Here is a 10,622-nt window from a genome sequence, read left to right as displayed (position 1 = left end):
GCTCCAGTCCTTCCTTAGAGCTGGACTAGCCCCCTCCGGGTGAGGGCAGCTTTGGGGGTCTGGCCATCTAAAGAAACACCCCCCCATATCTCCCCTGTTCCTCACCCCCCCACACACTTCTCCAGTCCTTCTACAGCCTTGGGGGGCAGGGAGGGGACACAGCAGCTGCATCATTCTCCATGGCACTCTGTTCTGGGGCCATTACTGGGGCCATTAACAGCCGCCTCCCCATCGATCGGCTCTGCTAAGTGCTGCTGATTCAGACGGGTGGGGGTGGGGGCCTCTAGGGGCAGAGGGGTAGGAGCTGGGCAGGAAGAGGGGGGAGTCCAGGAAGGAGGTGGGGAGAACTGGCAAAGATCCCTGCCACCCCCATTTTCCAGATGACGCGACTGAGGCCCAACCAGCTTCGTAGGAGGCGGAGTCTCCCCAGGGTCCCTCTCTGGCTGTCCTAGGGGAGGGGGCTCTGGGAGCCACGAGGCCCCTCCCTGCCTCTCTCTCCATCTCGCGGCACGCTCAGAGGGGCGGGGAGAGAGAGCCAGAGGAGGAGAACTCAGGCAGCTCTGCAGAGGGGGGCAGGAGCTCCGGTGTTTGGTACCCCCCAGCCCCACCGCTGTTTGCCGCTGCTGCGGCGGGGACACAGGTGAGGACGGCCCCATGGGGAGGGGGAGGGGGCCACCAGCAGCGCTGTCCGTATCCTTCTCTGGTCCAGCCCCCGCGCCCTAGCCCATCCTGGGACAGTCCCCAGGGGTCCCGCGGGACCTTGTCCTTCCAGGGACCCAGCCCCCGCCCCCTGCCTGTACTGTCTTCTCTCCCGGGCCTGGCTGTGGCTGCTTCTCCTCTTCCTCCTGCTGCCGCTGCTGCTACTGCCACTGCCGCTGCCCAGCACACACCGCCAGCCCCTCGGGGTGTGGTTTCCCCAGACCAGCCCCCAACAGAGGGACGCAGCCTTATCCTAGCCTCCCCAACCTGCCTCTTGCTAGGCCCAGTAGCCCCCCTCTCCGGAGACACACCCAACTCCCTTTCGGCACCCCACCCCCCTCTCCAACCCATTTTGGGGAGGACCCCCTTCTCTTATCTTAGTATTTTTAGACCCTCTGGGTGCTCTGGGTCTGTGCCCAACTTCCCTCCAATTGAACCCCAGTCCTGAGAGAGTCCCCAGGTCCCTTTCTTCCCCCTGCCCCCAGAACTCTTGAGAGTGTGGACCAGGCTCTTTCAGCCAACCCCCCCACCACCACCACCAATTCCTCACTCCCCTAGACACCTCTCAGCCTCTGAAAAATAACCCAGCACCTGATCTACCCCTTTAGATACCCCACTCCCTTCTCCCACCCCACTAGGGGGCCCCAGCTTGCCTGCCTTCCCCAGAACTCCTTCGAGTGTAGACACCACCCCCCCAGGCTATTCTTGGCAGCTCAAGGCCTCCCAAGACACCTCTCAGCCTCTTTACAACATCCTGGCTCCATAGCCACCCCTCTGGATGCACCAACCCCTTTCCTGGATCCACGAGGGGGCTCCAACCCCCTAATATTTCCCCCAGAAGTCTTGAGGGTGTGAACAACCCTTCTCACCTTGCTCAGTCTCCCCCCACCCCCTCCAGATACTCTTAACCTCTTTCAAAGACCTCAGGTCCCATTTCCACTGCTCTGGATGCCGCCAGTCCCCTCTCCAGCCCAATTAAGGGGTTCTAGTCCCTTCTTCCTTCCCTCAGAACTCTTGAGAGTGTGGACAAATACCTACTGCTTCCTGCCCCCTCTAGGAGCCCCCAGACATCTCTCATACATACTGGCCACTCTGGAATCATCTCAGTCTCTCAAAACACTCCCTGAGCCTTCTTGGCATCTGTAGGTACCCCTTTTCTGCTCCTCTCCACATCCCCTAGCCCCTTCTTGGTCCCTTAAGACACCTCCCAGGTCCCTCCTAGACCCTTTAAATGCCCCCCAAGTCCCTGCCCATCTCTCTAGTTCCTCCTCCTGGTTGCTCTTGGCCTCTCTAGACACCCTCAGTTTCCTGGTAGGAGTGGCCCAGGGCCTCTCCAAGCCCCCCACCACCCTGGAGACAGCCACATTCTCCTAAAGGCTAACCCCCAAGTCTCTGTGGGCCTGGGGCGCGGCAGGATGGCGGCAGGTGTGGCCACATGGCTGCCTTTTGCGCGGGCAGCCGCTGTGGGCTGGCTGCCCCTGGCCCAGCAGCCCCTGCCTCCGGCGCCAGGGGTGAAGGCTTCCAGAGGGGATGAGGTTCTGGTGGTGAACGTGAGCGGAAGGCGCTTTGAGACCTGGAAGAACACTCTGGATCGCTACCCCGACACCCTGTTGGGCAGTTCAGAGAAGGAATTTTTCTATGACGCGGATTCGGGTGAATACTTCTTCGATCGTGACCCGGACATGTTCCGGCACGTGCTGAACTTCTACCGCACCGGCCGACTGCACTGCCCGCGGCAGGAGTGCATCCAGGCCTTCGACGAAGAGCTGGCTTTCTACGGCCTGGTACCTGAGCTCATCGGGGACTGCTGCCTCGAGGAGTACCGGGATCGCAAGAAGGAGAACGCTGAGCGCCTGGCGGAGGATGAGGAAGCCGAGCAGGCCGGGGACGGCCCAGCCCTGCCCGCGGGCAGCTCCCTGCGGCAGCGGCTCTGGCGGGCCTTCGAGAACCCGCACACCAGCACCGCGGCCCTCGTTTTCTACTACGTGACGGGCTTCTTCATCGCTGTGTCAGTCATCGCCAACGTGGTGGAGACCATCCCGTGCCGTGGCCCTGCGCGGCAACTCCCTGGGGAGCAGCCCTGCGGAGATCGCTTCCCACTGGCCTTTTTCTGCATGGACACGGCCTGTGTGCTCATATTCACCGGCGAATACCTCCTGCGGCTCTTTGCTGCCCCCAGCCGTTGCCGCTTTCTGCGGAGTGTCATGAGCCTCATTGACGTGGTGGCCATCCTGCCTTACTACATTGGGCTTTTCGTGCCCAAGAAAGAGGACGTCTCGGGTGCCTTTGTCACCCTGCGTGTGTTCCGGGTGTTTCGCATCTTCAAGTTCTCCAGGCACTCCCAGGGCTTGAGGATTCTGGGCTACACACTCAAGAGCTGTGCCTCTGAACTGGGCTTTCTCCTCTTTTCCCTTACCATGGCCATCATCATCTTCGCCACTGTCATGTTTTATGCAGAAAAGGGCACAAACAAGACCAACTTCACTAGCATCCCCGCGGCCTTCTGGTATACCATAGTCACCATGACCACACTTGGGTGAGTGCAGACCCTGTGCTGGGAGCTGCCCAATCAGTCAATTACACTCACCCTTTCATAAAATTATGAAGGTCAGATAAATGATCTCTGGCAATTTGAACTTCAGTTTGCTCATTTGTAAAAACCCGGAGAGTTGGACAATTCCCCAGATCCCTCCCAGCTCTGACAATGCCTTGATTCTCCAGGTCAGCAGACTTGGGTTCAAAGATTGTCTTAGCTGCCCTTTCTGTTGACCTTGTTATCTCCAGGCCTGTTTTCCACTCTGTAAAATGAGAAATGATGATCTCTTCGTCATCTAGAGGGCTTTCAATGATAGCACGGTGGTAAAAATTCTCTGAATGTTTCTGGTGCAGGATAAATAGGTATTGGCTATCACCCCATTTCCATCTTGATGACCCATGCCTCCCAATCCTCTAGAATCATCTGCTGTGTGGGACACTACCTCTGTGGATTTGTGATTCCCTGATGTTTCCCAGAACAAGATATTTTCAGCATGCCAGTTCTCAAGAGGAAACGATTGAGATAAAAGTATCCAATGGAATCACTAACCCCCTGTTGTTCTTAAAGACATTGTTGAGAGCACCGTGATCCTTTTCTAAATTTCCATCCCTGGTATTAGATATGCAGTTGCTGCTCAGTGTCTGTTAAATTGGGCTTACTCAGTGCCTTAATAGAGGTACTGAAAGATTGACTTGAGGTTTTTATGGAATAGACATTAATTTGGGTTGAAGGTTTAGGGTTGGATTGACAAATCCTGAGCCCTGAGAAGGGGTCAGAACTGGATATGTTGATGCCTTCTTACCCTATTCAGTCCTCACAACAACCCTGGAAGGGTGGGTGGCTGCCCACGTTTCAGAGTTGAGGACATTATCTGAGATGACACATCACAGAGCTGGAAATGACCAAGCTGGAAAGACTTTAAATGAGTCAAAATAAAGAAATAGGGAAAAGTCATCTTGAGGGTGAGCAGGGCACAGCCTGAGCAAAGGTCTAGAAGCTGAAGACAGCGGAGGCTGTGTTTCCGTGGAGGGAATCTGATTTGTCCTGTGGCTAGATCAAAAGAATTCTGTGTGATCTTAGGCAAGTCAGTTATGGAACCTCTCTGAGCTGCTTAACAAGTTGGTAAGATTGTCTCAGTTCATTCTCCATGGAAGGGGGTGGCACGGAGATAGGAAGAGGGAGTTTCAAGGCTCTCCCTTATTTTTTCATATGATAGTTTCAAGGCTTCTCTTGGAGGACTAACAAGGGGTTCTACTAGAAAAAGTAAGATTGACACAAGCAAAAGCAGCAGAGCACTATTCCTGGGACTCAGAGTCCTTTGGCTGGCCTGTGGTGATGGGACTGTCTCCCCAGGAGGCTATATTTACTGCCTGTGACTTCCTCCTTCTCCCCTATGCTTGGTATTAATAGATTTCCAGCTGACTCAGATGCCCGATGTGCAGCTTGGATGGGGGCAGCAGATGGTAGGGACTGAGGGACAAACCCATTTCTAATTTGACCCCCACTGGTGGCCAGAGAGGTCATGCTTCCATTTTGCAGAGCAAGAAACAGAGACTCAGAGAGTCCAGTGCCTGGCCAGGGTGGCAGAGTGAATTGGGGTTGGATGGGATGGAGTGGGGGACTAAGCGGTGGTGGGCACTTTTCTTGACCTTGGCCTACCTCCCCCTACCCCAGCTATGGAGACATGGTGCCCAGCACCATTGCTGGCAAGATTTTTGGATCCATCTGCTCACTCAGTGGTGTATTGGTCATTGCCCTGCCTGTGCCAGTCATTGTGTCCAACTTTAGCCGCATCTACCACCAGAACCAGCGTGCCGACAAGCGCCGAGCACAGCAGGTAAACACACCTTCAGCCAGAGTACACCTCCTGTTCCCTTATCCCAAATCAGTCTATTCTTGGTTTACCCACCTGACCCTCTATTTCCTCCTCTCTCTCTGTAGAAGGTGCGCTTGGCAAGGATCCGGTTGGCAAAGAGTGGCACCACCAATGCCTTCCTGCAGTACAAGCTGAATGGGGGCCTTGAGGTGGGTAGGGGCCCAGGTTGGGGCTGGAGGTGACAGTGATGGGAGGAGGAAGGTGCTGACCTCATTCCTTTGCTCCATCCCCTCCAGGACAGTGGCAGTGGGGAAGAACAGGCACTGTGTATCAGGAACCGTTCTGCTTTTGAGCAGCAACATCACCACTTGCTACATTGTCTAGAGAAGACAACGGTGAGACCTGAGGCGAGGTGGTGAGGCAGAATGGAGTCCCTCTGTTGCCAAACCTGTTCCCTCCCTGGGGTGGGAAGCACACTACTCATCATGCAAATCACCAAGGGCTTCCTGGAAGGGGCCCCAATGGTTCTGAGCCTTGAAGGGTGGGTAAGGGAAAGGAAGAGAGAGAACTTCCAGGGAGGAAGGAACAGCCTGTGCAAAAGTCCAGGGCAGGAGCAGCTCCGTGTGGTGCCTGTGACCATGCCTCCCTTCTGCCTACAGTGCCATGAGTTCACAGACGAGCTAACCTTCAGCGAGGCCCTGGGCACTGTCTCACTGGGTGGCCGCACCAGCCGCAGCACCTCTGTGTCCTCCCAGCCAGTGGGGCCTGGCAACCTGCTGTCCTCTTGCTGCCCCCGTAGAGCCAAGCGCCGTGCCATCCGCCTTGCCAATTCCACTGCCTCGGTCAGCCGTGGTAGCATGCAGGAGCTGGACACATTGGCAGGATTGCGGAGGAGTCCTGCCCCTCAGAGGTGAGCATCCCTACCCCCACCTGCTGGCCACACCTGAGGAAGCTCAGAGCTTGAACCAGGGAGCCTGAGGTTTTAAGACTCCAGGCCTAGAAAGTCAAGCTTAGACCCAAACTCCTCCGTGCTGGGAGCTTGGGCTTATCTAGTCTGTAACTCCTCATTCTTTGTTTATTCTTTCTTTTTTTCTTTTTTTTAAAGATTTATTTATTTTTATGCATACAAGAGCTAGGGTACAGGCCAGAGATGCAGGAGGTGAGAGGATTCACCAGAGACAGAGTGGGGAACAGAACAGGCAGACTGACTGAAATACACTGCTGAGGGGAGCAGCAGGCAAGACTGGAGAGGTCTGCTGCGCCATGTGGGTTTCTCTCTCGCCAGCTGGAGATCGAACTTGTGCTGCAGAGGCTGCAGATTACTTCATAGTGTGGTGCTTAACCCCTTGCACCACCAGGGTGGCCTTCATTCATTCTTTCAACAAACATTTACTGAACACCTACTATATGCCAGGCACACTTGTAGGTACTTTGGATATAGCAGTGAATAGAGTAGACAGAAAACCCCAACCTTCTGGAGCTTACATTCTAGTGGGGTGACACAGATGACACAGTGTGTCAAATGCACAGATGACATAGTGTGTCAAATGCCAAGAAGAAAAATTAATCAGGGAAGGGGAAAAAGTGAAGTATGGGGTGCGACTTAGTTTTAATAGTGTGATCAGGGAAGGCTTTGCTGAGGTGACATCTGAGCTGAGACATTAAGGAGACGAGGGAATAAGCCATGGCGAAATCTAAAGGAAGAACTTTCCAGGCAGAAAAAAACAGCACGAAGGCCGTAAGGCAAGAGTGGGTCTGCCTTGTTAGAGACACTTCCAGGAAGCTACTGTGTGAGTGGAGTGGAGGGAGCGAGGGCAAGAATGGTAGGAGATAAAATTGGAAAGTGATGGGAACCAGACTGTGTAGATCTCACACGACTGTGTGGACTTTGGCATTATAAAGAGTAACCGTAGTTAATAAAATTGATTTGTGAATGTTGTTCTGTTCTAGATACTCTGTATCATTTATTGCCTTCTTTAGTCTCCTCAACACCCCTACAAGGTAGGAAATGGTGTTATTACTGTGCTACAGATGAGATAAAAGACAGGTTTAGAGTGAGATCCAGATTCGAACCCAGCAATCTCTGACTCCAGAGCCCTCATTGGGCGCCATAGTTGAGGGTGCAGGGGAAGCATGTGGCACAGTGCCAGGCACCCAATAGATGATAAGTAAAAGCCATGATTGCTGTCACAGGTATTCAGATGACTTTTTAAAAACGTTCCCTCTTCCCACCCTGATCCACAGCCGCTCAAGCCTCAATGCCAAGCCCCATGACAGCCTTGAACTGAACTGCGACAGCCGGGACTTCGTGGCTGCCATCATCAGTATCCCTACCCCTCCTGCCAACACCCCCGATGAGAGCCAGTCTTCCTCCCCTGGCGCCGGCGGGGCCAGCAGCACCCTCAGGAACTCCAGCCTGGGCACCCCTTGCCTCCTCCCTGAGACTGTCAAGATCTCTTCTCTGTGAGGGGTGGGCCCCCCCACCCAGAGGGCCCTCTCCATTCTTGGGGATTCCTTTCTGAAGCCATATTTTGGGGACGCAGAGAGGGGTAGGCCTGGGGACCCCTTTTGTCTCCCACTAAGAACTATGCAATGAATTTCATGGAATGGCCCACCAGGTGGGGAAGTAGCAATGGAAACTTCCCCCACCCCAGACAATTTTCCTGGTGGGAGCTGAAGCAGCGGGCTTTCTTAGGCCTTTGGCCTCCTTGCCCCAGCACACTGGGACCAGCCTTCTCTCCTGACTGGCGCTCCTGCATGCTCCTCCCCTCAGGCCCTCGGGCACTCAACTGACATCTGAGCTCTGGCCTGAGGAGAGGTGAGACATCCTCTTTGCTCTGGCCGGGCTATAGAGGTTTGGGGTTCAGAGAAGAGAACCCTCACCTCTGACCTGGCTTCTCGGGAAGGTCCTCACCCTCCACCAGGCCCAACAACTCCCAGATTCTGAAGCTTGGAATGTGATGTGTGGCCTCAGAGATGACCTGCCACCCCAGGCCTGGGCTGAGGGTTCAGGTTGCCTTTCCCAAATGGACAGACAGCACACACACTACCCTCCCCCTTCCCTGGCTGCTGGAAATGGGTCCCTGCAACCCCGTCCTCTGCTCAGCCCCCAGAAAACTAGCAATAGCAGTTGCTGCTGTGACATTATGCAAAGCCTCTGCCCACTTTGCTGCAGCATTTACATCTGCCCTAATCAAACCGGCCACCTCTAACTACTCCTCCTTCTAACTTCTCTGGTTTGCTTCTTTCCTGGGTTGGGCTGGAGTCTGGGCTCGCTGAGATAAGACCCTGGAAGCCAGCAGGAGCTGGGCTGTGTTTGGAGATCATGGGCGGATTCCACGTTCTTGGGCAGGAGTTCAGAAGTGTCAGGGGCTGAGGCCTTGGTTGTTCCTGGACTCTGGGAGTTGTAGGAGGCAGGAGGAAGTCCTCAATCATCTCCTCTTCCTTCCAAACTCCTTTTCACATATTCCTCTCTTCTCCCTCTTGGGTCACCTTCTATAACCGTGTGTCTGCTCTCAGGCTGAAATCTAGCATCATCTCAGGTTCCCTGTCCCCAGAACTGTCCTCTTGGAGCTGGTGGCCGACAAAGATGTAGTTTCCATCAGTCAATAAAACCTGAGTGGAGATATGAGAATGAGCACCTCTTCACTGTGTGGGGCTGGGGGTTGGAGGCGGGGGGCTGGGTTGGGCTAGTGCTTGAAAATACACTGGTTTCAATTACAAGTTGTGGAAGGGCTGATGTGGGTGAAGGTATGGGAGGATGGTTGGTAGTGTGTTCTGGAACATGGGGACCTAGGAAGACTCAAAGAGAATGATTTAAAGAGCTGAATCTACAGCCAATGAGGCAGTCCCCTGGACATCATCTGCTTCAGCTCTCTCGCTCAGGTGAGGACACAGACCCAGCGCAGCACATGCTTGGTTAGAGGGGGCTCCAACCAGGCTTCCCGACAGCAAACAGCTCTGAAATGAACACTGATGAAGAGCATATTTCAGTCTGATGAAGTCCCTTTCCTTGCTGTGTCCCCTAAGTTCTCTCTTCTGGGCTACTGGGCATACCAGGCTAGCGTGTGATTGAGCTCTGTGAAGTACTGAGAAGACGGCCCCTGGATTCAGGTCAATCTAGGTTCCAACCCCTGGGCGAAAGGGTCACTTGCCTTCGTTCTCCTCAGGTTGCTCATCGGTGAACTAGAGATAACCACTCATTTATTCACCAAATATTTATTAACTGCATGTCATGTGCTAGCCCTAAGGACACAAACATGGGTAAAGTCGACATCATCTCTATCTACAGACTTAAGCAATTACAAAAACTGTATTGTCGTATAACTAAAATCAATGGATTAGAATAGGAGGCAGATGGCAGGAGAACCTATTGGTCAAAACACAACGCATGAACTGGAGTTAGCCAATTCAAAGACAAAAGGATGAAAATGTTTTACACAGAGGGAACAGCACTGCAGTGATCTGGAGGTTAGAGAGCGAGCTCAGAGCCTTTGGGGAACTGAAAGTAGTTCAATGCAGCTGGGGAGGAGAGTGTGAGGCTGTAAAGAGTGGGAAGATATAGAGGTAGGACAGACCACAAATGGCCTTTGAAGTTATGATGCAGATTTTGGACTTCATCCTAAAGATAATGGGGGCCTCAAAGGCTATATAAACAGGAAATTCATCAACATGGCGTTTGTGTTTCAGAAGGATCATTCTGGCTGTGGAGAGTGGATTATAGAGATACAGTACTGGAGGGAGGGCAAGCAGTGCAGAGGCTTTTGCAGTAGTCCAGCTGGTCGGTGCTGGTGGTTTGGACCTGGTTTGGACCTGGTGGTATAAGAATTGGACAGTCAAGAGACTTGCAAGGTAGAACTGGCAGGACTTGGGATGGAGAGGCACACAGGAGTTGAGGAAGAGGGAGCAAACAAGGTTTAGTCCCAGGCTTCTTGTTTGGGCAAAAGCTGTCAAAGGGGACATCAAAGCTGTTAGCACACAGTGCCAGGCACATGGTAGGTACTTGGTGAAGGTTAACTGTTGTTAGATTAAGTTCAGTTTTAGATGTGTAGTGCTGGACAAACACCCAGTAAGGGTTATATGGTTGAGCGAGACAGTCGTGAGACAAACCACTGTGATAAAGTACATAGGCATTAGCCACAGTGCTCTGAAGATAATAGACCCAGTCAACATGAGTCCACTCTTCCCATTATGTCTCATCAGCAGAAACCACCACCAAAGTCCCAATGATACCCCTCAGGGAAGAACTTCATCTAGGGTTGGCCTTGGAAGGGAGAAGGTTAGAGGGCACTCAGAAGACTTTCCTGGTATCTTTCAGTCAACCTATTGCATGGCTTGGCTCCTAAGACTGGCAGGTTACTTACCTCTCACAAGACCTTCCTGGTTCATGAGCTCATCCCACATCATAACTACTTCCTGTGTGGGCAGGCATTGCCATTCCTGATTTACATATGGGTAACCTCAGATTTGAGACACAATGACGTGCTCCAGGTCATACAGTTGGTCAATTCATGCCTGAAACTGAAGTCTTCCTGACTCTAAAGCCTGGGGTCCTTCCCATTGCACCACCAA

The 10,622-nt window shown here is 53.4% G+C and overlaps 1 protein-coding gene across 1 annotated transcript; it reads left to right on the top strand.

Annotated features, from left to right (window-relative positions):
• Positions 1–2,114: 2,114 nt before the first annotated feature.
• Positions 2,115–7,518, top strand: KCND1 (potassium voltage-gated channel subfamily D member 1; the record flags this gene model as incomplete). Its single annotated transcript, XM_084258214.1, has 6 exons — positions 2,115–3,235; positions 4,910–5,072; positions 5,177–5,260; positions 5,348–5,446; positions 5,711–5,961; positions 7,296–7,518. 6 exons carry the CDS (start codon positions 2,115–2,117, stop codon positions 7,516–7,518), a joined length of 1,941 nt encoding a protein of 646 aa, XP_084114340.1.
• Positions 7,519–10,622: the final 3,104 nt, after the last annotated feature.

Source organism: Talpa europaea (genome assembly GCF_964194135.1).
Source record: "Talpa europaea genome assembly, chromosome: X".
NCBI classification, from domain to species: Eukaryota; Metazoa; Chordata; class Mammalia; order Eulipotyphla; family Talpidae; genus Talpa; species Talpa europaea.
This window is presented reverse-complemented; position numbering and strand designations above follow the sequence as displayed.